The sequence below is a fragment of the Canis aureus genome, chromosome 28 (genome assembly GCF_053574225.1).
Source record: "Canis aureus isolate CA01 chromosome 28, VMU_Caureus_v.1.0, whole genome shotgun sequence".
NCBI lineage: Eukaryota > Metazoa > Chordata > Mammalia > Carnivora > Canidae > Canis > Canis aureus.
In genome coordinates this window covers 9,174,667-9,202,246 of record NC_135638.1, presented here as the reverse complement: position 1 = coordinate 9,202,246, position 27,580 = coordinate 9,174,667, and the positions used below count along the sequence as shown (strand labels likewise).

Below are 27,580 nucleotides of genomic sequence, written 5' to 3'. Positions count from 1 at the left end.
CACTCAGCGATACTGTAGTTTTAAGCAGAGAGTGGCCACAGAAGACCTGAAGGAGACATTTGAATAAAGATCCAAGGAAGAAGGACTGAACCAGGAAGATAAGTGAGGGCCAAGCATTTCATGTAGAGATAAAGGAAAGTGCAAATGCCTGGATTGGTAAGGCAAGTGGCATTTTCCATGAATACTAAGTATTCTCTCTCTCTCTCTCTCTCTCTCTCTCTCTGCGTGTCTCATGAATAAATAAATAAAACCAAAAAAAAAAAGATTTGAAAAGCTCTTTTATTTTTTTTTTTAAGATTTTATTGATTGATTAATGAGAGACAAAGAGAGAGAGGCACAGACATAGGCAGAGGGAGAAGCAGGCTCCCCATGGGGAGCCCCATGCAGGACTCTATCCCAGGGCCCAGGCTCAGGACCTCAGCAGAAGGCAGGTGCTCGACTGCTGAGCCACCCAGGCACCCCTTGAAAAGCTTATTTGACATCTATGTCAGCCAGCTTCCAAGATGGTTCAATGAGCCTTACCTCCTGGATTTACTCCTTTGTGGAATCCCCTCCTACATTAAATCTAGGCTGGTGTGTTTGACCAATAGAATACTGCAAAAGTGATGGTATGTGATTTCTGAGGCTGGCATAATTTCATTGCACTTCTGCATTGATTTCTTGGATTGTTTGCCCTAGGGGAAGCCAGCAGCCATGCTCTGGCTCAGAGCCATGCTCTTGAGAGGCCTGCATGGAAAGGACCTGAGGCTCCCCCACCAACAAAGGGCATCAGTGCTCATGTGAGTAAGCCACCTTGGAAGTGGATTCTCAAGATGACTGCTACCCTACCTAATACCTGACTGCAATATAATGAGAGATAAGGAGCCAGAATTGCCCAGCTGAGCCACTCCTAACTTCCTGAATCACAGAAGCTATGACAGATAATAATGACTGTTTAGTTTTATGCCACTAAATTTGGTATAATCAAATAGCAGTTGATTACTAATACAACATCCAACTATTTAGAGTATGGAGTTGGAATCTGGTATTTTAGGGTTTGGAAGGTCGGTAGCCTTCAGAATGTAGATGGATTTCATTTTTTTTTTAAGATTTTATTTATTTATTCATGAGAGACACACAGAGAGAGGCAGAGACACAGGCAGAGGGAGAAGCAGGCTCCTCACAGGAAGCCCTATGCGGGACTCAATCCCAGGTCCCTGAGATCACGCCCTGAGCTGAAGGCAGGCACTCAACTGCTGAGCCACCCAGACATCCCTGTAGATGGATTTCAAAGCTGTAATACCAGATGAGGTAACTAAGGATGTGAGTGAAGATAGAAAAAAGAAAAGTTCAAGGCACCTGGGTGGCTTAGTTGATTAAGCATCTGCCTTTGGCTCAGGATTGAGCCCCATCTTGGGCTCCTTGCTCAGCGGGGAGTCTGCTTCTCCTTCTTCCTCTGCCCCTCCCCCTGATCTTTCTTGCTCTCTCTCAAATAAATAAGTAAAATCTTTTTTAAAAAAGAAAGAAAAAAGGAAAGTTCAAGAACTAAGCCCTCCAGGGGCACTCCATTGTAAAAACTCGGAATATGAGAATCAAAAAAGCAAAAGAAGTAAGTAGAACAGCCAGTGAAGTAGAAGAACACCTAGGAGAGTATTTTAATCACTATCTCATTCATTTAATATCCTTTAAATATCCACCTGGTGTTGAGTCCCATACTTATTTGTTCTTTTTTTTTTCTCTTTAAATATTTTATTTATTTATATGAGAGAAAGATAAAGCATAAGCTGGAGGAGGGGCAGAAGGACAAGTAGACTCCCCACTGAGAAGGGAGCCCCATCCAGGGCTCCATCCCAAGACCTGGAGATCATAATGTGAGCTGAAGTTAGATGTTTAACCAACTGAGCCAGCCTATTTGTTCTTTGTTTATAGAATCTTGTTATTCCTGATACATACTATGCATTCAATACATGATTGATAAATGGTTGGGTGAATAAGAGCAAAAGCAGAATAGAATCTAGACTGTGATTTGAAGAGAATAAATGAACATGTTGAATAGCTATGGCACTATGTATCTAAATGAGAGATTGCAAAATAAATAAATAAATAAATAAATAAATAAATAAATAAGAGATTGTATACTGGGTACTGAAAGTTCAAAACCATTCCCTTGTCTCTACTTCTTTCTTTCCCTATTTTAAAGGAACCAACATTCAGGTATGGATATGGGTATGCAGTCTTGAAATTCTGAAACTTGAAACTAAGTTTGTGGTGTCTGCGGATTTTTACTTAAATGTAAAGTCGGAATTAAAAGTAAAACAAAAAGTTGTTTTTACAACCTTTAGTAAAAACAAAATAAAGTACTTCTCTTTACTTATTAGTGGGGAGACACACTTCTCCCCAGTGTCCTCCAACCACAAAGGCCTTGTTTCTGTCTCTGCAATTTGCTAAGTCTTTGTCTTTGCTATCATTCCCCTGATCTCAGATCTTTTATGGCTTACTCTTCCTTATTTTTCATGTTTTTTTTTTTTAAAGGTTTTATTTATTCGTGAGAGACACAGAGAGAGAGAGGGGTAGAGAAGAGACACAGGCAGAGGGAGAAGCAGGTTCTATGCAGGAAGCCCAATATGGGACTCGATCTTGGTTCTCTGGGATCATGCCCTGAGCCAAAGGCAGACGCTCCACCACTGAGCCACACAGGTGTCCCTATTTTTCAGGTTTTAATCAAATAGCACTGCCTTAGAGAGACTTTTCCTCATCCCCAGTCTACAAAAGCGCCCATTTGGGAAAATAGCTGGCTCAGTTGGTAGAGCACATGGCTATTGATCTTGAGGTTGTAAGTTTGAACTCCATGGTGAGAAAAGATCTTAAAAATAAGATCTTAAAAAAAAAAAAAAAAAAAACCCAAAGCAAAAACTACCATTATCCACAAGATCTTTTCTATCATTTACCCTGTATTACTTTCCTCATGGTGCTTATGGTTATCTGAAATCATCACATTTGTTTTTAATAACTTATTATTTGTTCTCCTTTTAGAATAGACACTTCTGTCTGTCACTAATCACAAGTCTAGAACAATGCTTGGCCCATAATAGTCACTCAGAAAGTGTTCAATAAATATGAATCTTCCCTTGTGCTGATAGAATTATTTTGAAGTGTTTTGTTTGAATTTTTTGGATTAAAAGTATTTTTTTTAACTCCAGAAGGTCTATATCTCTTCATTTGTTTCATTTTTCATGTCTTCTGCAATTTAAAAAGAATATACCTTTTGCTCATTTACCTACATTTTAAACATCTATTTAGATTAAGATACTAACCCTTCCTTTGACTCTCAGGTTTGTGGCAAATACTTTTTCCCATGTGTTTGCCTATTGATTTTGTCCCTGTTTTCCTTGTAGAAGTTTTCAATTTCCAGTACTCATGTGTAGCGATATTTTCATCAGTAGTTTGCTTAGTTGCAGGCAGCATCAAGTAGCAGTCAAGTAGGAGGCTTTGAAGTTATTTTACATAGAATCTGTGACTTCAGGCAAGTAGACCAAATTGCTCAGCTACCACATTTCAGTTTTCTTATTTGGGAAATGTGGTTAATGGCACTAACTTCGTCACAAAATTGTGAGAATTTTATTTTTAAGATTTTATTTATTTATTCATGAGAGACACAGAGAGAGGCAGAGAGAGACAGAGGCAGTGGGAGGAGAAGTCAGCTCCATGCAAGGAGCCCAACGTGGGACTGGATCCTGGGACTCTGGGATCACGCCCTGGGCCATAGGCAGAGCCAACCACTGAGCTACCCTGGCATCCCAAATTGTGAGAATTAAATGAAACTCGGATGTAAAATGATTCGAGTAGTTGTGCACACTGAAAGCACTCTAAGAACGTTTAGCAGCTTGCCTTTCACTTTAGATAGTCTCCTGCTGAATTTCCCTGGGTCAGATAGTGGCATACATTTTCTCAAATATTTTTTTTATTTTATTTTATTTTATTTTATTTTATTTTATTTTATTTTATTTTATTTTATTTTATTTATTTTATTTTGGATTTATTTATTTATTCATGAAAGACAGAGAGAAAGAGAGAGAGAGAGAGAGGCAGAGACACTGGGAGAGGGAGAAGCAGGCTCCATGCAGGGAGCCCCATAGGGGACTCGATCCCAGATCCCGGGATCATAACCTGAGCCAAAGGCAGGCGCCCAACCGCTGAGCCACCCCGGCGTCCCAAATTGTGAGAATTAAATGAAACTCGGATGTAAAATGATTCGAGTAGCTGTGCACACTGAAAGCGCTCCAAGTTAGAACGGTTAGCAGCTTGCCTTTCACTTTAGATAGTCTCCTGCTGAATTTCCCTGGGTCGGATAGTGGCATACATTTTCTCAAATATTTTAATTCCTTTGTCCCTCTTACATTTATTTTGGTGCACCAAGCAACTCATTTCAATGCCTAAAACCAGCTTGGGGTTTTGGATACGCAAGCGATCTCCTTAGGAGCCTTGAATAATCATCCATCAGTGAGTGGGCCGAGTTGCAGATCAGAATCGGCGGGTCCCAGGAGGCCCAGGGCCCTGGTGGGCGGGGCTACACCGCAGCCCCGCCCCGTAGCCCCGCCCCTCGCCCCGTCGGCCCCGCCCCTCGCCCAGTCAGCCCCGCCCCTCGCCCCGTCGGCCCCGCCCATCCCGTCCCGTCGGCCCCGCCCATCCCGTCCCGTCGGCCCCGCCCCGCCCCTCCGCCCGCTCGGCCCCGGGTTCCTGAGTCCCCGCGCCGCGGCCGCCCTGTGGACTCCGGCTGCTGGTCTCCCCCCTCCCTGGTCCGCCGCCCCGAGAGCCGGATGTGAGTGCGGGCGTCCTTCTGCTCCGGGCCGGCGTGGCGGGGCCCGGCGCCCCACAGACCCCGGGGGAGGGAGAGAGGCGGCTGGGCCCGCTCGGCCCTGGCGTGGACGCGCTCCCCGGGCTCCGGGCGCGGCGTCGGCCGAGGGCCCGGGACTCCCGAGCTCCCGCTTGCAAAGTCCGCGGCCCGGGGGAGGGAGCTCGGGCCTGGCGTCCGCGCACCCGGGCAGGCGGCGCCCCGGGAGGCCAGCCACCCCCGGGGAGGGAGACGGGCCCCGAGAGCCGCAGCACCCGGAGGGGAGGGACTGGGTCACCGAGCGCGGGGAGGCGCGGGGCCGCTTCGGAGCCGCCAGGGTTGCAGGAGGAGCTGGGGGGGGGGGGGTAACGCTCGGTTTCGTAGCGGGCAGAAGGGCGTGGGGAGGGATATCCTACAGCTCCCATTGCGGTCCGGCTCCCTGCAGCCGGGGGCGTGGAGGAGGCGCAGTGCGCGGGTGCGCAGGGCCGGAGCCTTGGGAGCCCCGGAGCACCGACCATCAAGGTTGCGCTTGGATGGTTATCCACGACTCTGCTTACCTGTCTGTGGCTGCCGCAACAAATCAGAGTCAAATAGAGGGAATGCCGGGTTCAATAAGGCAGTTTGGGGGTTACCATGACCCATAGACACTGCACTAGGCAAATTTTATATTTGTTAGCTCATTGAATGCTCACAACCGCAAACTTGGGTGGTTATTGTTCTTCTGTTGCACACCTGGATCTCAGATTAAATGACTTACTAAATCACACGAGTGCTAATTAGGTTAGCATTCGTGTTGGAATCCAGGTCTCTGTATGATTTCAGGGCAGAGGCTTTATGGCCAAAAGTAAAGAACACTACTGTTTGGGATAAGACAGGTACCTCGGTTTCCAATTTATGCTTTGACATTTGTTAGCTGTGTGACCTTGGGCAGGTTACTTAACCTTTTAAGGCCTGTTTTCTGCATTTGTGAAATAGAGATACATCCTATGTCATAGGGTTTTTATGTGGATTAAATAAGGTCATATTTGTAATAACACTCAACAAAATGCCTGCCACAAGAGTTAGTGGTAAGCTGCGTATAGCTACGTACATCCTGCTGTTGTCATTTATTGGGTTTCAGCAAACTCCTGCTCTGAGTGCTGCCAGTCAGAGCCAAACTAAACTTGCGTAGGCATAGAGCACAGGTAGAGAGAAGCAGGAAAGGATCAGAAAGGAGAATTGAGAACAGATGACCTATATGATGGCAATTATAGTGAAACCCGTAGTTGAATGTGTGGTACCCAGGGCCACTTTTTTTTGCCTTTCTGAGATATTTTTAAAGGCAGTTCCTTGGGCTGAAAATATTCAAGGAAACAAGTTTTTGGGCCTGGACCATGAGGAGACACTTTGGATGTGAGGGGGAGCTGAATTTCAGCACTCCCCAGACTAAAAGATGCCTGGCACAAATCTCAGAATGAAGTATACAGTTCTCTTTCAGGATTTCTTCTCTCAGACCTAGCCCCTGAAGAATAGAGAGGGAGAAGAATTTTCAGGATAGAGGAAACAAAAGGATTCTTTGTATTTTAATACCTGTCCTAATTTCATTTATAACTGTAAACACTTTATAGACAATGGTCTTGATTTCCACATAAATTTAAGTCACCTTATAATTACACACATTTAAATATTTTTTTATATTCTCTTTTCAATGCTATCACTGTGGTCCTGAATATTTCCTTTGCAGCATCTGTTCAGATACCCAGTTCATACTGTATCCTAGCTCCTATCAATTCTTGGGATAGCTTTAGACGTAATTTTCCTTGCCCCCCTTTTTTTCTCAGTTCTATTGCTATTGCTATGCTTTTTTCTACTATTTTTAGAGTTTTCTTTTCACCTTTTTAAAAAAAAAAATGGTTTTGTCCGTGATTTGTTATCCTGGAAAGTATGCCTGTCAGCAAAACTAAGAAAGTGTTGGATCTGAAATATGACTAAATAACATTTTGACCTTCAAAGATCTGTAATGAGCCACCACTGATCATCAAAAACATACTCTCTGAGATGGATCTTTTAGCAAAAATCAATGACACCATCTACTGAGAGTACTCAGCAAGTTGGAGGAGCCCAAACTTGGACATTCCTTTAGTGTACCCAATATTACCTTTACCCTACAAGGTTAGTTTCCTTCCCACCAATGTTTTTCCTTTGTGTTCTTATTTATATTATAAGGATTGCTAGTCAGGTTAAAGTCCAACAAATAATTAGGTAGTGAGTATGTGATTCAAGATCTGTTGAAAGATGGCTGAGAAGAGGTGTAAATGAGCACCTAAAAAGTATCATAGATTTTATTTAACTACACTTTTAAAGTTTCTGACATAATCAAAACCAGTCATTATATATACATTTGGTAAAATGACAATAACTACATTTAAGTTGATTTGCTGGCTTAAATTTGAAGAAGCTAGTAGAAGAATATTGAGGTTCTTTTGGAGAAGCTGTATTCTTTTAGTATATAACAGCTTATCAGTGTGCAATCATTTTTTTTTGCAATCATATTTTTAAAAAAGATTTTATTTATTTATTTATTTATTTATTTATTTATTTATTGAGAGAGCACAAGTGGGGAGGAGAGGGAGAAGCGTGTTCCCTGCTGAGCAGGGACCTCCCCGCCCCCCCCCCCCCCAACAAGGGGCTTGATCCCAGGACCCTGAGATCATGATCTGAGCGGAAGGTAGACACTTAACTAACTGAGCCACCCAGGTGCCCCGATTGCAATCATATTTAAAAAAACAAACAAACATTAAAATCAGTGTAATGGTCAAATTTACCAACATAAGTTAGATAGATAGCATATTAATACAGTTTTCCCATGAAAAAAAGAAGAGATACTACATATTCATTTCAGCAAATCATTTTGAAATGTCCTCTTACTAATTGAGTGTACAATGTCTGGTTCCTGTGAAAATTACCAAAGCACAGCATGATTGCAATATGCATTGTCATCAGGCTACTTCAATTTTCTGAGCTTTAGTTTGCTATGCCTCTAAGGTGGTAATACATGTTAAAATAGGTATCTGCAACTGTAAAGAGGAACTTGTTGGTCACATTTTCATCTGTTTAGGGGTCTGGATTTTTTAAAAAGAAGCGAAAATCAAAGCAAGTAATTTCCGATTGTGTTGTCAGGATAAGCTTATAAAATATCTAGAATTATACCCCACCTTCAATTCTCCCCTCTCATGCTTAATTTTTTTCTTTAGCACTTTAACACCTAGCATACTATATATTTAACTAACTTATCTTTTAAAAACATTTTTAGTGATATATTTTATTTAAGCAAATATACTAAAATATTATCATTTCAATATGTGGTTAATCTAAAAAGTTATTGAGAGATCTCACATTTCTTTTTCATACCAGTTTTGGAAATCATGCTCACATCATCTCAGAGGTACCACATTTCAAATGATCAGTAGCATACTGGTCATCTAAGGGCTGGAACTCCTTGACTAATGTCCAGACCATATGCAAAATTCTAACATCTAACAACTGAGGCGCTGTACCTCTAACACTCTGAGGTTCTAGTGTGACATTCTAGAATCCTGTAATTCAAATAGTCTGTAACTAACACTGTAGGATTCCTTGGGTCAAATAGCCTATGATTCCAATGTTCTAAGATTCTGTGCTTCCAACACTTCAGAGTCTTTGGCTGAGATCAAGGGTCAGCAAACTCCAGCCTATGGGCCAAATCCAGCCCACTCCTTGTTTTTGTAAATTAAGTTGTATTAGAATACTGCTATGCCCATCGAGTCTGTGACCACTTACATTCTACCAGGGCAGATTGAGTAAGTTGTGACAGAGACCATGAATGTGACCTCTTGACCAGACAGAACTAACATATTTACTTGTTTTTTCCTTTACTGAAAAACTTGACTGACTCTTGACATAGATATTCAAAGATTCTAAGATGAGTGGTAGTTTTACAGATGTTTAATTGATTGTTGTACTTTATAACTCATACATGTTACATACACTCTTTTCTGTGCATCAAATATCACATAATATATATTGTTCAAAAGAGACTGGCTTCCCCATCTTAGGCATTCACCATTTCAGGCTTATATAATCCATTAGGTTGATTACTTACCTTATTATTTTATTTTATTTTTTTTACTTACCTTTTTTTTTTTTTTTTTAAAGTAGGTTCAATGCCCAACATGGGACTTGAACTCATGACCCGGAGGTCAAGAGTCCAACGCTCTACCGACTGATCCAACCAGGTGCCCCCCCTCCTTTTCTTATCTTTTTTATTGTCTTTACCCTATAGTATAACCTCAGGGTTGGATATTTGTTTTGTTCATTGTTCTCTTAACACCTCAGGAAAGGACCTGACACACAGTAGATACTCTATAAATACATGTTGAATGGATGAATAGTATTATTAAACTGTTTGTGGTTGGGAAATAGAGGATTGCCAGAAAGTTAAAACCAGTTGAAGTTTATGTGCCAAGTAACCATAAACGGAATATTCTTGAAACCAGGAAATGTATAAACATTTCAACAATCCTTGCTCAACATGCGAATTTTTTTTAAGATTTTATTTTTAAGTAATCTCTACATCCATCGTGGAGTTTGCACTCACAACCCCAAGATCAAGAGTTACATGCTCTACTTGACTGAGCCAGCCAGGTGCCCCTGCTTAGCGTACCAGCTTAAATCTTGAGAATGAAGTAGTTGTAGTTGTTCCAGCTTTAAACTGAAAGAATTTTTTGTGTCTGTGTTCACCATGAGCTAGAAAGGAGCATACAGTGACAAAACGTGAAATGCCCATCTTGCCCAATTCAATATTGTAGGTGTCCAGCTAAGAAGAGAGGAAGGGAGCTGAGTTTTAGAAAGCGTGCTTTTAGACTTGGGCATAGTTGGATAGTAGGGCCAGGTGAGACGTTCTGATGGCTGCCCCAACATCTAGGAAGGTGAGGAGTTCTTTTTTTTTTTTTTTAAGATTTTATTTTTATTTATTTATTCATGAGAGACACAGAGAGAGAGAGAGGCAGAGACACAGGCAGAGGGAGAAGCAGGCTCCATGCAGGGAGCTCTTAAAAAAACCAAGGGACATCAGTCTCAGCAGGTTGATATGCCTTTATATAATATCCAAACTGCCAGAAGCTTTACTGAGTCCTTACACATTTAACATTTTTCAACTGAGCATCCTGGAAATTCCTGCTAGAGGATATAGTTCTGATTTTTATCAACGCCATTTTTGGTAAAAGATGATTCACTTTGTAGATAATTACTTTGTAGCTAATTTTGCCAAGATGCATGCTTCGAAAGCGGAGCAATATTGAGATGTTACAACTGCTTCTAGCTTTTATTAACACCTCACTCAGTGCACCTACTGTGAACTGTTCATTTGATAAGCTTGATGATATAATCAGCGACATTTCCAAAATGTGTATAAAGCAGCCAAGGGATTAGTAAAGCGGTCTAGTCTGAAACACATGTGAAATAAACCCTATAACCTGCTATGAATCATAAAACAGATCAATATATAATCATAGGAATTTTCTGTGATATGAGCTGGGAGTTAAATAATGTGAGATTCCATGGATGATAGTAAAACTCGCTTCCTTATTATGCTGCGGGTACCGAATAGATTGGGCCCTGTGTTTTGTTTGTTGATATGTATTATTTTTCAAGTCATCTGAGGATAGAATATTTAATGATGATAGAAAAGTACCTAACTGGTGGGAAAGTATCTAAATATATATATTTTTTCGGGTACAGCTCTTCAGTAGTGGGAGATGGAAGCTGAATTTGGAAAATTTTATTCTTTTCCTTCCATTTTCTCTTTTTGGTTCTTATAAATTTTCTGCTATTACTTTTTAAAACATTTTTTTTCTACTCTTTCAGTACTACTTCCTAAACAAGTTCTGTACTCACTGTAATTAAATTAGTCACAGAACGTTAACTAGAAGAGGCTTTAGAAGTTACTTAAAGGGATTGGCTCAGGGGGCCTGGGTGGCTCAGTTAGTTAAGCATCTGCCTTGGCTCAGGTCAAGATCTCAGGGTCCTGGGATCGAGTCCCACATCGGGCTCCCTGCTCATTGGGGAGCCTGCTTCTCCCTCTACTCCTCCCCCTGCTTATGCACACACACTCTCTCTCATGTTCTTTCTCTCAAATAAAACAAAATTAATGGGGAAAAAAGGGATTGGCTCAACTCTTAGAGTTAACAATTGAAAAACCTGATACCTAGAGCCATACAGCCCTTGCTCACATGTGGTGTGACTGACACAGAACTTACACTGTTTTTCCCACTCCTGGTCCAGTGACCCTATTGGTCCCTTTGCTCATTAAAAAGAAAACGTGCCCTTTTCTCTGTTTGTGTGCTTTAATGCTTGGCCTAATTCTAATTCTCTATCCCCATTTCTAGTATTCCATTGCAGGGATTAAGAAAAAAAATGTGGGCATCATTTTCTTAATAAATACAAGGCAGGTTTACTGCACATTCCTTTAACGTTAAGTTTTCATTGGGTATTAAGTGTGGTATATTCCTGAGAATTAATGTTGCCACCTCCAGAGACCACTGAGATCCTGTAGCCCCCATGTAGATCTGTGTATGTGGAGACTCCAGCAGGAAGAAAATGCTTTCTTAGCCTTAAGTAATTCGCAGTGTAATGGGCTGTCTTGAAGAGGAACTGACTGCTGTGATAGAAATACAAACCATTCCAGTTCTTCCACTGTTTGGCTGCTACTTTTTTTTTTTTTTTTTTTTTTTAAAGATTTCATTTATTTATTCATGAGAGACACAGAGAGAGGTAGAGACGAAGGCAGAGGGAGAAGCAGGCTCCATGCAGGGAGCCTGATGCAGAGACTCCATCCCAGGACCCCAGGATCATGACCTGAGCCGAAGGCAGATGCTCAACGAGTGAGCCACGCAGGCGTCCTTGTTTGGCCACTGCTGTTTATTCTGGGTTACCTTTGTTTAAAGAAAGATGATCATGGTCGTAGCCTCAATATTGATTTTCTAATTTTATGAGGTCATATGCATTAATTTGTATCAGGCTGAATATTTACATTTGATATACTAATTAAAAAGCTATAGGGAAATTAATTAGAGAATGTTGTTATTATACTAAGTAATGATTAAGTACAGGCTTTGATGCTCTCGGGGCATTTTGGCATGATAGGAAACAAATCTGGGTTCTTGTCCTGGCCTTGCTACTTAGTAACTTGTTTATCTTGGGCAAGTAATTTAAACATTGGGGCAAATTATTGTTATTTTTTCTAATAGACACTATGTATTGTTTTGAAAGTTAACAATGTGCTGAATATTATTAACATAGTCTCGGGCAATCCAGATATTATAGTCATAGCTCTGGTGTATTGACCTCAAGCCATATCGTATAATGCTTGTCCTGCCCAGTTTACTAGGGTTTTTTGGTAAAGTTCAGAAGATAATATATTGTTTGGAAGCATTTTGAGAATATTGTAGAAAGCAAAAACCAGAAATTATCTAGCCTTGTATATTTATTAACTCTTTCTTTCCATTTTCCCTTCTCCCACTCTCTAGCTTTAAGTTTAAGTAAAAAAATTCAGTAGCAAGTGACAACATGAATATAAATTCCTTTATAATGGGGATCCCTGGGTGGCTCAGCAGTTTGGCGCCTGCCTTAGGCTCAGGGTGTGATCCTGGAGACCTGGGATCGAGTCCCACATCGGGCTCCCTGCGTGGAGCCTGCTTCTCCCTCCGCCTGTGTCTTTGCCTCTCTCTCTCTCTCTGTCTCTCATGAATGAAGAAATAAATTCTTAAAAAAAAATTCCTTTATAATGGAGTATAGTTTTAATCCTCTGTAAAAACAGGAATCTTGGGGCGCCTGGGTGGCTCAGTTGGTTAAGCTTTTGCCTTTGGCTCAGGTCATGATCCCAGAGTCCTGGTATTCAGCCCCACGTCAGGCTCTCTCTCCTCAATGGGGAGCCTGCTTCTCCCTCTCCCTTTACCTGCTGCTCCACCTGCTTGTGCTCTCTCTGTGTCACATAAATCAATAAAATATTAAAAAAAACAAAAAAAGAAAAAGAAAAAGAAATCTCTAGATTTCTTCTCCAGCTCTGAGGGCACTTTGATTCTTTCCTCCTGCACCACACAGTTTTATATTGTTGTGTGTTATTTCTGTGTATACTTAGATACCTAGGTATTTTGCTTTTGCTTTGCTTTCTTCCCCTACCCCGTTTAGAACACATAGAAGATTTAAAAAAAAAAAATAGAAGATTCTCATTAAATAACTGTTAAATGAATGGATCGCCCCGATGTGGTTATAATGAGTTCCAAGGTCTTCTATTGCTGTATCATGTCCCCACTGTCCTTAGCATGATAATGGGTGCCATCTATAACCTCTTAATGTAAACACTTGTTGATTTGACCTGGGACCTCCAAGTAGTGGAGGCTTTTAAATTTACTGCCCTGTTACTACCCTTCCCCCATTTTTTTGGAGGGAGGTCGAGCAGGACACCTTTGCTGTTCTGAGCCACAGAGTTTGAAACACTGCATAGGGTGTGTACTGCTGATGTTGCTGGGCACCATTCCAGATGCCCCAAGGTTACCCTGCTCGAATTCAGTGGAAGCCATGCAGGATGCACTACAGATAGCAGTGGTTAGTGAATCATGGTATACGAACCACAAGGAACCTTTGAGAACTTTGTAATGTTGCCAACCTCTTCATTTAGTAGCTAAAGAGTGAAGTTTACTAAAGACTTTGGTGGCTGGGCACTGACTTCTCCCTCCCAATTGTTCTATGACAAATAATGAGTCACTGTCACTGGCTCTGGCCCCCCTTTCCTCATGCAACAACTATGCAGTACCTCAGGTAAACAAACTCTTCTGAGGGGATTTAGGAAAATTAGCACTTATCTATAGTAAAGGCAGCCTGCTTGGCAGATTAATTTTTGTAAATTCCAGACATTCTTTTATTATTTTTCTGAGAAGTTCTTTATAAACAAGGATGAGAAAGGTGCTTTTGTCTTACTGTTGAATAATAAGCCACTGATGCTGGCACTATCAATTAAAATATTTGAGTAGTTAATAAATTAACAATTGCTACAATTTGTAGGCTATCTAAAAATGCTGAGTGCCCTACAAATCTACAATTGTCAGATAATTTTTTATCCCTATTTTATAGATGAGGAAATTGAGGTTCAGACTGATAATTTGGTAAAGCTAACACACCCAAATATATGATGAGAAGGTAATTTGAACCAAGCATACTGACTCCAGAGTTACTGCTGTTCCTGCCATGAAAAACCTGTGCCAGATGTTGTGCTTCAGGGTGAAGAGGAAGCAGTAAAGCACAGGTCCCTGTCAGCTCACAGTAGATAGAAAGGGTGATGAGCCATGCACACAAGTAACGATAGTCTAAAGAAAATATTGTCAGTACCATAACTGCACCAGGGGAGTATCAGCAACAGCTTTATGGAGAAAGGGTCATTTAAAGTGGATCTTGAGGAACTTAGATGGGCAGGCTGGGGGCAGATGTAGACAGAGCCATGAATTCCAGGTATAGCTCATTGGACTAGGGTAGACCCTGGGTAGCCAGTAATGATTTTTTAAAATTTATTTTATTTTATTTTTATTTTTAAAGATTTTATTTATTTATTCATGACACACACACACACACACACACACACACACACAGAGCAGCAGAGACACAGGCAGAGGGAGAAGCAGGCCCCACGCAGGGAGCCCGATGTGGGACTCATCCCAAGTCTCCAGGATCAGGCCTTGGGCTAAAGGCAGAGCTAAACAGCTGAGCCACCCAGGCTGCCCTGTTTATTTTATTTTTTTAAATATTTTATTTATTTGAGAGAGAGAGCACATGCGAGTGAGCACAAGTGGGGAGGGGCAGAGGGAGAAGCAGATTCCCCACTGAGCAGGGAGCCCAATGCTGGGCTCCATCCCAGGACTCTGGGATTATGACCTGAGTGGAAGGCAGATGCTTAATCGACTGAGCCACCCAGGTTCCCCCCCCCCCCCTTTTTTTTAATCAGAAGTGATAAAATCATGATATGAGTAGAGAGGATGGCAGTGAGAGTGCCTGTCTGGAGACCATTAAGTAGGCAGGTAGAGCTACAGAAGATCTGAAGTAGTTGTGACCATGGGAATAGAGAAGGTTCTACACCTCCATAGTTGAGAGAGATTTGCAGATTCTAGGCAAAATCTGCTTTACTGAGTAGATGTAAGGAATACTTTTAAGGGAAGATGGGAAAAGAGAAAGCACACGAGACAAGAATTTTCAGCTCTGGCATAGGAGTGACTATATATATGCCTTAGATTTCATACATTTAGCCCAACTTCAGTGATTGGGTCTTAATTTTTAATTCTTCTGAACTGTCTGTGTTATATAATGTTGATTCAGGAAAATTAGGGTGACTATGGAGACTAGGGAGAATGGTTGATAGGTTTAGTATTTCCAGGGGTTATTTGTATTATAGAAATTCTCCAATAAATAATCTTTGTAGTAATAAGGTACTATCCATTCCTAGAGGCTCTTTCTGTCTTCTCTCTCATCCTGCTTTTTGAGTAGTAAAATACATAGAATCATTCTTTAGTTGTGCACACACATTCTTCTGCCCACTTATCCCAGCCAAATCTCCTGTTTTCCATACTGAAAGGGTACAAAACATTTGCTTTAGTTTCTTCCATCATAAAAGAATACTCTAAAGCTCTTTTTAAATTGTATATCATGTGATGGATGATGACAATGAGAGGAAATGAAAAGAGCATGTTCATGAATGTTGCTATTAACAAGGTTCCAGACCTGATTGTTTATGTAATTTCTTCAATTTGTCATTCAGCCATAATGAGTTTCTAGAAAAAAATGAGGTTGCATTCAGAGTCATTTTCATGGGGGAATGCTGTTAATGGAGGAAATTTGTGTCTTAACAGTGATGTAGTAATGTAACTGTCAACAATTTACTAAATAATGAGGTGTGTCTGGCATGTTGTTTTTGTAGCTCTTGTATGAGCATTGTTAGGGGAAAAAAATAATGCTCCTCTGATGTATTGTGCCTCTTTGCTTTGAGACTGACTTCACACATAGATATATATTTTCTGTTGAATTCTTCCCATCCTTGGCACTTTGAGGGCTTTCTGGTGAATTTCATTGTGCAGATGAGGAAACCGAGGTGTTATAGGGAAGTTAAGACTCTCTCCTGAGGTCACACATCATTAGGTCAGTGGTGGGGCCCAGAGGAGAACTCAGCTGTCTGATTCCAGAGCTTGTCAAATGAGGCGATGAAGAGGAAGGGGCAAAGACCTGAGCTGACATCAAGAGTCTGACGCTTAACTGACCAAGCCATCCAGGTGTCCTGACACAAGTGACATTTAAAAAGAAGCTATTTCATCCTATTCCCAGTTTGAGAACTTTCCCTAGCACCTTCTAAGCCACTCCCCTGAGCTCTTCAGCCTGGCTCTTAGGACACCAAACTTGTCTCTCTTCCTGTCCAGCTTGGTTTCCCCCAATGTGTGGATCCTCACTTCTGAGACGCATGATGAGGTGTCCTCTCTATGCCTTCTCATGTCTTGGTTTTTCTACCTCTGTGCTGTGCTCTGTCTTCACCTAATGGAATCCTTCAAAGCCCAGGGAATGTCAGTCTCACCCACACACTCTTAGTACTGCTAATTCTCCTCTGTCTGCTTCAGTGATTTCTCCTTGATCTTTATAACTTTGGCACATATTGTCAGCATTGTGTATTTTGGCACTTAATAATTTGGACAATGTAAAGTGGCAAAACAAAGAAATCTGAATTTATAGTAGTTTTAGTTTTGCAAAATACCTGAGTAGGATATTTAGTAGACAAATTGGGAATTTGTGAATTTTGTTTCTTATTAAAGAATAATTCTCTTCCCAAGTGGAGATACACACACATAACATTGGTTTTAAAAGGAATCTCTAGCTACTAAGTGTATGAAACCTACCTTATTTTTCTCATTCTCCTTTAACTTAGGAATATTAAATGCTGGTATTGATTTTTGCCACACTTGAGTATTGCTATGATTTTTAGAGAGTCCATTAGAGTAATTAAAGAATTTCCCTGAGACATGAGTTGTTATTGACATTGCCAAAGGGCTCTTCTCATAGTAATCCTTGTCATTTCAGACCTGATTAGTCATTTTGTACAGCACAGATATCCTATTTAAACATAACAGGATCATGAGTGGATTTGTTCCTGTTGTCCCAGAATTTCAGCTCATCTCAAAGTGGAGGGCAAGGGCATTAAATACTCCATATTCTAAGGATGTTACCAGCAGCTCTAGGGGAGGGGTTACCTCCTCCTCCTCCTCCTCCTCCTCCTCCTCCTCCTTCTTCTTCTTTTTAAAAGATTTTATTTATTTATGAGAGACAGAGACAGAGAGGCAGAGACACAGGCAGAGGAAGAAGCAGACTCCATGCAGGGAGCCTGATGTGGGACTCGATCCTGGGTCTCCAGGATCACGCCCTGGGCTGAAGGTGGTGATAAGCCACCCTGACTGCTCAAGGGAGGAGTTATCTTCCTACCTTGAGAACCTGTCCTACCACCATCAACTTCCACTGGACTGTTAGACAGCAGGCTAAGTGGACTTTCAGCTGAGAAATGCAATGCCTGTGTCCTCTTTTTGGTTACATGTGCAATTCCTTTCTTTCCCTCACCCTCAATTTATTGACTCTCAAGGCCAGCTCCCAAGTACTCTACTTTGTCCCTGGTCATTTTCATATATTGATTGGAGATTGGAGTGAGGGGGGATGTGTGAAAGTTAGGCCAGCTGTGGTATTTCTTAGCAAGTCTTCAGGAAGCATGAGTCATGCCTATTCATTAGATGCTCTCTGGGAGACTGGGTTTGCCAACGTTGTCTACAAATTAGAGTCATCCAAGGAACTGATGCCCAGGTTGCACCCTAAACCAGTTAAATCTCTTTGTGTGGGACTCTGGCATCAGTGGCTTTGAAAACTCTGCGGTTGATTCCAATAAGCAGCCAAGATTGAGAACCATGGCTGTAAAATGTAGGGAGATGGTGTGTGGGGCGAATTAGGGAGTCCTTCGGGTCTTTTATTCCCCAGGTTTGAATCTTAGATGAACTTTTTTTTTAAGATTTTATTTTTAAGTAATCTCTATACCCAATGCAGGGCTTGAACCCACAACCTGAGATCAAGAGTCTCATGCTCCACCAACTAAGCCAGCCAGGTGCCCCCGAAATTCTTTGAAAATAAAATATCTCACGCAGTATCTTGTTAAATAAACAGATAAAAATAAAATAAAGGTTGAAGTTTAATTCATTTTGTTATTCAGCTGAATACAGTATTTACCTTTATGTGAAAGATCAAGAATATACTTGAACTTTTTCTGAATGGTAAAACTTATAGTGAAGTGAAAAAAAGAATAATATGTTCTATTGGCCATTTTGAAAGCTGCATTTTATTGTTATACAGTAAATGAGTTTCATCCCAGCAAGAGAATCTGACTAAATACTAGGATAGGGTAATAGCCACCTGAATTGCCAGGAGGCACATCCTAACGGTCTTATTCTAGCAAGTTTACTCCATGATCCTATTTTGACAGTCTGTCCTAAGAATTCAGCTATTTCAGTGGGACCGTATGTACTTCTTAAAGGCACCATTTCATGAGCTTTCTCATTTCCTTGGCTTTCTCACAGCTCCAGAGATGGCTGCCCAATGCGTTACGAAGGTGGAGCTGAATGTTTCCTGTGACAATCTTTTGGATATGGATGTAGGGTCAAAGTCGGACCCTTTATGTGTGTTATTTTTGAATACGAGTGGTCAACAGTGGTATGAGGTAATGTTAAATACTGTAGGTGAAAAGCAGTCTGAATTGCTCTTTTGATAATGTGAAGCACTTGTTAAAACTGTTAAAAAATAATAAAAACATTTCATCTGTTAATGCAGGTTTTTGGGGGCATGTTTGTCTTCCTTGACTATGGAATTTTTCATTTACATATAGCAACTTTCTTTAGCTATCTGTTATGCTTATATATAGTTTCCTGTAGTATATAAAGATGCTAAAATATAAATGCACTTTGACCTGAAGAAATTTTTTTGTTTTGGGGGTGAGTATAGGTTGATCGCACAGAAAGGATTAAGAATTGCTTGAATCCCACATTTTCCAAGACATTTATTATTGACTACTACTTCGAAGTGGTTCAGAAATTGAAATTTGGGATTTATGACATTGACAACAAAACCGTAGCGCTGAGTGATGATGACTTCTTAGGAGAATTTGAATGTACCCTTGGACAAGTGAGTATAACTAGCTACTGCAGTATATTGTATCTAAATTTTAACTAGAGAATTGGGTGATTTTTTTTATAAGTGCTCATTAATTTTTAGAGTTGAAAAGTATGTAATCACTTTAAAGACCTGAATCATGTATTAGTATGTTTGGTTTGAACATTATATAATTTATCTTATTTTTCACAAGGGCAAGGACCATGTATTTTTGGCAAAGCTCATTAATTCTTTTGAGTTAGGAGTGTTTCATTTGACATTTCAATAAGTAATACTATTATTCTAGCTGCTTTGTGTACTATTTACAGCTTTTAGTACAATTTTGTTCTTTAAAAAAATTTTTTTTTAAAGATTTTATTTACTATTTATTTGAGAGAGAGAGCACAGAGAGTGACAGAGAGACAGAGGGAAGGGAGAAGGTCAAGCAGACTGATGCCAGGCTCAGTCTCAGGACGCTGAGGTCATGACCTGAGTCAAAATCAAGAGTCAGAGGCTTACCTGACTGAACCACCCAAGCACCCCTACAATTTTGTTCTTATGTTTAAGTAATAAATGCTTTCAAAGTAACAATAGCTTCTCTGATGTTCTAACTAACGTGACTGGTCCCTCTAGATCCCTGATGGCCCAGCACTGTCCCTTTACCTGGCTTGCTCTTCCTCAACCTTAGATACCTCAGTGTAAGCCTTCCTCCCCAGTAAGCCTCCTCTGACCCCCTTGAGTAGTTTGGAGAACCACCCTGTGCTCACCATGGTAGTCTTTACTGTTTCTACCTTCGCATCCAAGGTCCATGCATAGTTGCTTAATTATCTGTTTTTCCTATATGGCAGATTTGATCAGGGGAGAGTTGCATCTGTAGGTTTACCATTTTGCTCATTTCTCAGAGTCTGACTTCAAAAGAGAAATCATAGAGCACCTGGGTGGCTCAGACTCCTAATTGCAGCTTAGGTTGTGGTTTCAGGGTCCTTGAGGTCCTGCTCAGTCGGGAGTCTGCTTGTCCCTCTCCCTCCGCTCCTTTCCCCCCCCCACCCCTCCTACCCCCCTGCTCATATGTGCTCTCTCTCTCAAATAAATACATAAACAAAATCTTAAAAAAAAAATCAAGAGAGGTCATGACCATTTGTGATAGAGCTGGGAAGGCCCCAGGAGAGAGGAGTCCTTGTTTTTTCAGTGGGTGACACTTATTGCTGAGATTTGTTTACTTTTCAGTGAATTGTTTGGGGTATTTCCTATGTCTCAAGGACAATATGAAGCTGAAGCTGATCAGTTTTCTAAAACTTTGATGCATATATCTTTTAAAAAAATAAAATGATATTTTGTGGGGGTTATATATTCAAGTTCTGTGTCAGTTGAACAATTGAATCCCATTTATTGAGTGTTCTCAGGCCCACCTCTTCCCTACAGGGTTTTTAGCTCAGTGATTGGTATATATGAAGAGAACTTGTCCCTCTTTGTCCATTACAGGGAAGAAGTTGACCTTTGAAGTAGTTGATAAAGAAACTAGAGGTTGGGGAGATAATATCTGCCAGGGCTGGCTCCCTGGAAATCTTTTCCAGTGGGTTTTATTTATTTATTTATTTAATTTATTTTTTAAAAGATTATTCATGAGAGACAGAGAGAGAGAGGCAGAGACATAGGCAGAGGAAGAAGCAGGTTCCTTGGGGAGCCCGATGCGGGACTTGATGCCGATGCGATGCGGGGACCCCCGGATCAGCTCCTGAGCCAAAGGCAGTCAGTCATTCAACCACTGAGCCACCCAGGCGTCCCTCCAGTGGGTTTTAAATATGTAGATGTGTTTTATAATCTCTAAATCCTTAAGGCATGGATTTATTGTTTCCATTTCTAATGACTTTAAATCAACTTTATTCTCAACTGTTTTTGAAATTATTCAGCTTAAAAATTCACATGGTGAAGTGAAATAGCTCTTTTTATCACTTTTCAATTTTAACAGATTGTTTCCAGTAAGAAGCTAACTCGACCACTGGTGCTTAAAAATGGCAGACCTGCGGGGAAAGGGAGCATCACGGTAAACAATAAGATACTTGTCTTTTGCCTGAAAAGATTTTAGCATAATAGGACATGCTGAAACTATGCAAAGCAGACAAATATTCTATAGCTATGCTTTATCATTTGATCCCAAATGTTGCCCTTCATCTGTACTTGACCTATAATGATCACAAATGAGAAACGTGTTGGGTCAAAAAGAAGGAGAAAAATGCGATGTGAGAATTCCTTCTTTGAGTCTTTTAAATTGCCTGTGGAATCAGGTGCACCTTGGTGATGCTTGCCTCTCTCTCCACACGGAACTGTAAACTCCCAAGTTAGAGAGAAATGGCTTAATCATCTGAATGGATTAATTTGAGCCTCTCCAAAACAAACACAGTTCCCCCAATAGCAAAGAAACTGCATAATGGATTTCATTCCAAATGGATCTTATATTATGCTATGCCCGCTAAACCTCTCAACTCTTTCTTTTTTTATGTTTTAATTTAGTTATTTAAATAATAGCTTAAATGTGGGGCTAGAACTCATGACCCCCAGATCAAGAGTCACATGTTCTTGCAACTGAGCCAGCCAGGCACCCCTGAACCTCTCAACTCTTAACTATCGTTTTTTGTGCTTGCACTCTCCTGCCCATCTTCTGTTCAGATTTTTCAATTGCTAATTACTGGTCCTAGGCAAATGAATATGTGCTTTATACTGTTTTAGATTTCAAATTATATAATGCCATACTTTAAATAAGTATCTTTAGCTCTGAGAATGGAAGGCTGGCTCCCTGAGAGAGTCATGTTTGAGGATTATCATCACTCTCAGGGCATTTCCCTAAGCAACTATTTTGCCCTAGTTTAAATCTCCGGAGGCATAAGAATGTTAAGTGTCTTTGGGGTGTTGACTTCTGTGAGACAGAACATTACAGTAGTTCGTTTTATTGCCCTTAAGGTAATGATAGCCTGGAATTTGTTTTTAAGTAGAATAAGATTTTCAGTTACATTGGATGAAAAATGTCGATCTGTTATTTCAATTTAAAGTGTTCTCTAGGTATGATTTACTTTAGGAGAGCTTTAGGTAGGGTCATGCAGTCTTTCAGGGCTTTGATTTTTCAATGGAATGGTGAAGATCCATTTGGGGCAACAACATTTGAAAAGTAAGTTGTATAATACAGATTTGGCATATTTTGAGAAAATATTTATTTTATATAATTAAAAGAAATAATGATCAGTCTTTCTGGATGGTACTATTTTTCTATCAAAGATTTAAAAATCTATTTATATTATTACAGACTGTATCTATTATCAGATAACAGAATAAATCAGTACTTCTGAGTTTATCAGAGTTCCTAAAACATATGGTCTTTTACTTACCTTATCTACTCTTAGATTTCAGCTGAGGAAATAAAGGATAACAGAGTGGTCTTGTTTGAAATGGAGGCAAGAAAACTCGACAATAAGGTGAGTAGTTGATACACATTTCCACAAGGATGTCATGTTTTGCCTCACCTTGATTCCTTTTTGAAACAAATAATAATGCGATTAGTATTATGAACTCCATCATCTAAGCATCACTTAGAGTATTTAGTTCCTTCCAAATTCTACTTTTCTATGTACGTTTAAGCAGAAGCCATCTTCTTTTACCTCTTTCCTCTAGATGTTATCAAAGGGATTGTCTAGCTTAAAAGAGGAGTTATTAAAAGTATTGTTATTGTAAAAGGCATTTGAGAGAGTGTTGTTGGATTACCTTAAGGAAAGAAATAGAAATTCCATGCTCTATTGGGTTTTCCTCTTTGCTTCCAAAAGTCAATATTTTTTTTAAATGAGGAAAGAATTCACAACACAACACAATAATAACACAACAATTTAGCATATAGCATGAATTAGAATAATTCCTTGATTTTTTATTTAATCACATAAACCAATTTTTTTTTTTTTTTTTTTGTCATTTACATTTACCTTACAATTCAATTTGCAAACAGATTAGTGGCCAGGGACTTTTTTTTTTTTTTTTTTGAAAAATTTAAACATGCAAAAATAGAATAGTCTTTAAAAAACCCTGCATGTCCCCATCATCCATCTTCAACACTTATAAATCATGGCCAATTTTGTTTCATCTTCACCTCTATCTACCTTCGCTCCTCCCAGACATCATATCATTTATTTTGTAAATATTTTGGTGTATCTCCAAAGGTTCTTTAAACAGTATAAATGGTTAATATGTTTCAAGTCTTCTTTAAACCATAAGTTCGCTCCTTTCTTTTACTTCCTTCCTCCCTCCCTCTCTCCTTTATTCCCTCACATTTCCTCCTTTCATCCCATCCATCCTTTCGTCCATCATGGAACTTATTCAATAAAGAAATGGACTCCGTTGTCCCATAGAAGTTGTAACATTGCATATAGCTGATTGTTAAATGATACCACAAGTATTCATATTCCTCTCTCTACCTTTATTTCCTAATTTCTGTAAGCTGGTAACTGAATTTAGAGAAATGATGTGATGGTATTTTGAATTGTAGGTAAGGCAACAATTCAATAGGTGGTGTCATGTGTTTACATCAGGAGGCTCACATTGTTGAGTTCTTTTTGGGATGTTAGTGAACACTGATGATAATTATACTATCTAAATGTGTTATTTTATTTTATTTTTCAAATGTGTTAAAGAGTCTGTTAAATCATGAGATTCTCATGGTATCATTGCTTCTTCATTTATTAATGAGGATACTTCTGTAGATTAAAGTATTCTTACCCATGTTAGGTATTTATTATTCTAAGATATGATTGTACAGGAAGCAAATTAAAATGATTATTTTCCTTCATATACACCATTTCACAGAATAAGTTGGTTGCCTATCATCCTCTAAATGTGACAATGTGGGTTTTTTTTTGTTTGTTTGTTGTTTTTTATTTTTAGTGTTGCTATGAGCTCTTTATCAGTGAACTCTTATTGATGCTTAAATTATCTTAACTTTAGCCTATGGGAACCTCGTTAAGTTTGTTCCTGAAAACAATTGGCACGTCTCCAGGAGCCTTTGGATAGCTTCCTTGTTCTGTGGCATGACAAGATGTTTCAGGCTTACTTTATCTAATTTCTGCTCCAGACTGGCAGATTAAAAGGAGACTGATTATATTTTAGTGGAAATTGTTATGTAGAGATCAGTCTGGTGCTAGGGGTGCTTATTGTTGATTATTGCCATTTACTATTTCTAAGGCTTTTTAGTAGACAATTAGAGGAAAGACTTTTTTTTTTTTAAAGAAGAACTAAATCATAAATTTGTACAACTATTTCCAGTTCAAATATAGAATTACAGGGCCTTACCTCCCTTCTCTTAGGCTGAAAATCTCTGTTCCTAAGGATGTTGACATATTTACTTATCTGTTTTGTCTTTTACAATTTACAGAGTTTCACAATAAAAATATCCATATTATAATTAACAATAATTTTACTGAAAACAGATTGAGCTTTCTTTGATATTCTTTTTCTTTTTTAGTTTTATTTATTCATTTATGCAATCTCTACATCCAGTGTGGAGCTCTAACTCACTTCTCTGAGATCAAGAGTCACATGCTCTACTGATTAAGCCAGCTAGGCACCGTTCTTTGAAATTTTTTGTCTTTAGGGTTATATGTTCTACTTGGGTTGTGTGTTCAAATTCTTGTGTTTTAAAGAAATCTTTTAGTAATTATTCTGTCACAATGACACATTTGAATTTTGCTTTTGATATTTAGGGATTGTTTGCAATTTTAGAAAATTTAACTTTGTTTTATAATTATGTAGAAGATTTATGTGGTTCCAAAGCCAAATTTATAAAACAAGATATGTTCAAGATATTTAGCTTCTTTCTCTGTACACTCTGTTTTTTCTTCCTTTTCCCCTGTAGGTAATAATGCTTTAAAATTTATATTTTATGGTTTAATTTTTCTTTTTTTTTAAAGATTTTATTTATTTATTCATGAGAGACACAGAGAGAGAGGCAGAGACATAGACAGAGGGAGAAGCAGGCTCCTCACAGGGAGCCCGATGCGGGACTTGATCCCCAGACCGGGATCATGCCCTGAGCTGAAGGCAGATGCTCAACCACTGAGCCATCCAGGCATCCCTGGTTTAATTTTTCAATTTCCTTAAAAAAAGGAATAATAATAATAATAATAATTTTTATGTCTGTATATATTTGTATGTGTATTTGTATGTCTGTGTATCTATACACATATGTATGTGTATATTGATATATCTAATAGATAGATATGTATGTGTATATGTATTTGTATTTATATTCCCCACCATCAGCCCTTGGGTAGCTGTAGCATACTACATACATATACTTTTTTTTAGTGAGCAAGAGAGAGGGAGAGAGAGTGCCTGTGTGTCCCTGTGCATGCACTAGTGGGGCGGGGAGTGTGCAGGGGTGAGGGACAGGCAGAGAGAGAATGTTAGGCAGGCTTCACTCAATGGGAGCCCGACTTGGGTCTCCATCTCACAACCCTGACATCTGAGCTGAGCCGAAAGCAAGAGTCTGTTGCTTAACTGACTAAGCCTCCTGTGTGCCTCCAGACATATACTTTCATGCACACACACACACACACACGTATGTATATTCTCTATATATGCATATATATACTTTTTTCCACCTTGCTTCTTTCACTTAATATGCTCTGGGGGTCTGAATCAGGAACTTTTTATTCTTTTTTTTTAAGACTTTATTTATTTATTTATTTGACAGGGAGAGAGAGAGAGAAAGAGAGAGAGAGAGAGAGAGAGAGAGAGAGAGAAAGTGAGCACAAGTAGGCCGAATGAGAAGGAGAAGCAGGCTCCAAGCAGAAAGCCTGACACAGGTATCAATCCCAAGACTGTGGGATCATGACCTGAGCCAAAGGCAGATGCTTAACTGACTGAGCCAAGCAGGCACCCCAGGAACGTTTAATTCTTATTTTATTTCTACTACTGACATCTTAATGAACTTTCAAAGAAGGTTTGTTGTGTGACCTTTCAGAATGGTAATAATGATATCCTGCTTTTTTTCATAGGTTTATTTCTAAGATCAGACAGGGTACATTAGTTTTTAGAAAGTTAACTTCCCTGTGTATAGTGCTGCTATTAGTTTTATAAAATGGTTCACGTAGGGGATTATTATTTTGATTCTTAAGATTCTTAAGTTCTGGGGCGCCTGAGTGGCTTAGTTGGTTAAGCACCTGCATTCGGTTCAGGTCATGATCTCAGGGTCCTGGGATTGAGCCCTATGTCAGGCTCTCTGCTCAGCGAGAAGTCTGCTTCTCTTTCTGCTTCTGTACTCTCTCTCTCAAATAAAATCTCCAAAACAATTTTTTTTGTAAAGTTCTGCATAGCCTTTGTGTGTGTATATAATCTCTACAGCCAAATGGGGCTCAAACTCATGACCCAATATCAAAAGTCCTGTGGTCTCCTAACTAAGCTAGCCAGGTACCCCTGTGTTTATGTATTTTTTTTTTTTAAGATTTTATTTATTTGAGAGAGAGAGAGCACGAGGAGGAGGAGAGGCAGAGGGAGAGGGAGAGGGAGAAGCGGACTCCCCACTGAGTGAGGAGCCTGACATGGGGCTTAATCACAGGACTCTAAGATCATAATCTGAACCAAAGTCAGACTTCTAACCAACTGAGCCACCCAGGCTTCCTCCCCTCTGCCCTGTGTTTATATTTTTGACTGTACCAAATGTATTATTTGCTTGACATTGAACTGCTCAGGAGGGAAATAACATTATCTTAGTTGTTACTTTAATACTGAGTTTAATTTAGGACTCAAAAAAATCTTCAATTCAGGGGCATAGCTACATATATTACTGTGGAATTAACAGGTAACAGGGATCCCTGGGTGGCGCAGCGGTTTGGCGCCTGCCTTTGGCCCAGGGCCCGATCCTGGAGACCCGGGATCGAATCCCACATCGGGCTCCCTGTGCATGGAGCCTGCTTCTCCCTCTGCCTGTGTCTCTGCCTCTCTCTCTCTCTCTCTCTGTGACTATCATAAATAAAAAAAATAAAAATAAAAAAAGGAATTAACAGGTAACAGGAATTCATTTTGACAAATAAAATTCTAAGGAGTGTGGAAATTTCCAAAGGAAGGCAAACAAAAATGGGAAAACAAAATCATTTATAATTTCACTACTTGAGTTTGACCTTTGGAATTGATTTGGTCATTCTTCCAGAATTTTAATTTCTGTGTAAGTGTGTGTAGGTGTGTATATTTGTGTGTATTTGTGTTGAGGATCCTGATAAGGGCATTTTTGAGCACCACTGTGCTGCAGCATTATATGGGTGTGGTGTGGTGAATTACAGAGGAAAAAGAAGATATACTTTGTACCCTTCAAATAATTCTGTTATGCATTTCACATATTTACCTCTACTCCCTTGTGTGTGTAAAGAAATGTGTGGAATTGGTGGAAGAGTATTGGACATAGAAGGATAAGATACAAAGTCAAGACTCTGATCTAGGAATTCATTCGATGTGTGATCTTGGCAAAGTGATTTAACCCCTCTGAATCCATTTTATTGCTGATAACTGCTCTGTCCC

At 39.7% G+C, this 27,580-nt stretch overlaps 2 protein-coding genes and 1 long non-coding RNA gene across 7 annotated transcripts in view; 1 reads left to right on the top strand and 2 right to left on the bottom strand.

Annotated features, from left to right (window-relative positions):
• RMDN1 (regulator of microtubule dynamics 1) overlaps positions 1-8,296 on the bottom strand; it is a 61,710-nt gene extending 53,414 nt beyond the window's left edge. The window contains exon 1 of one of the 2 annotated variants that reach the window (XM_077876375.1): positions 8,201-8,296. The gene's annotated coding sequence lies outside the window, so the exon portion shown is untranslated. Of the gene's footprint in view, positions 1-8,185 lie in introns of both variants that reach the window. The other variant, XM_077876373.1, reaches the window with a different exon arrangement.
• CPNE3 (copine 3) overlaps positions 4,687-27,580 on the top strand; it is a 55,119-nt gene continuing 32,225 nt past the window's right edge. For 2 of the 4 annotated variants that reach the window (XM_077876367.1, XM_077876364.1), the window contains exons 1-5: positions 4,687-4,798; positions 18,466-18,605; positions 18,887-19,066; positions 21,003-21,077; positions 22,429-22,500. In XM_077876367.1, coding sequence (XP_077732493.1) covers positions 18,474-18,605; positions 18,887-19,066; positions 21,003-21,077; positions 22,429-22,500 — 459 coding nt within the window. In that variant the 5' untranslated portion in view covers positions 4,687-4,798; positions 18,466-18,473. Of the gene's footprint in view, positions 4,799-8,470; positions 8,629-8,983; positions 9,064-18,465; positions 18,606-18,886; positions 19,067-21,002; positions 21,078-22,428; positions 22,501-27,580 lie in introns of those variants that run through there. The other 2 variants (XM_077876366.1, XM_077876365.1) reach the window with 2 other exon arrangements.
• LOC144300390 (uncharacterized) overlaps positions 22,385-27,580 on the bottom strand; it is a 35,099-nt gene continuing 29,903 nt past the window's right edge. Inside the window, exon 4 of the long non-coding RNA XR_013366997.1 lies at positions 22,385-22,556. This is a non-coding gene — a long non-coding RNA (uncharacterized LOC144300390). The remainder of the gene's footprint in view (positions 22,557-27,580) is intronic.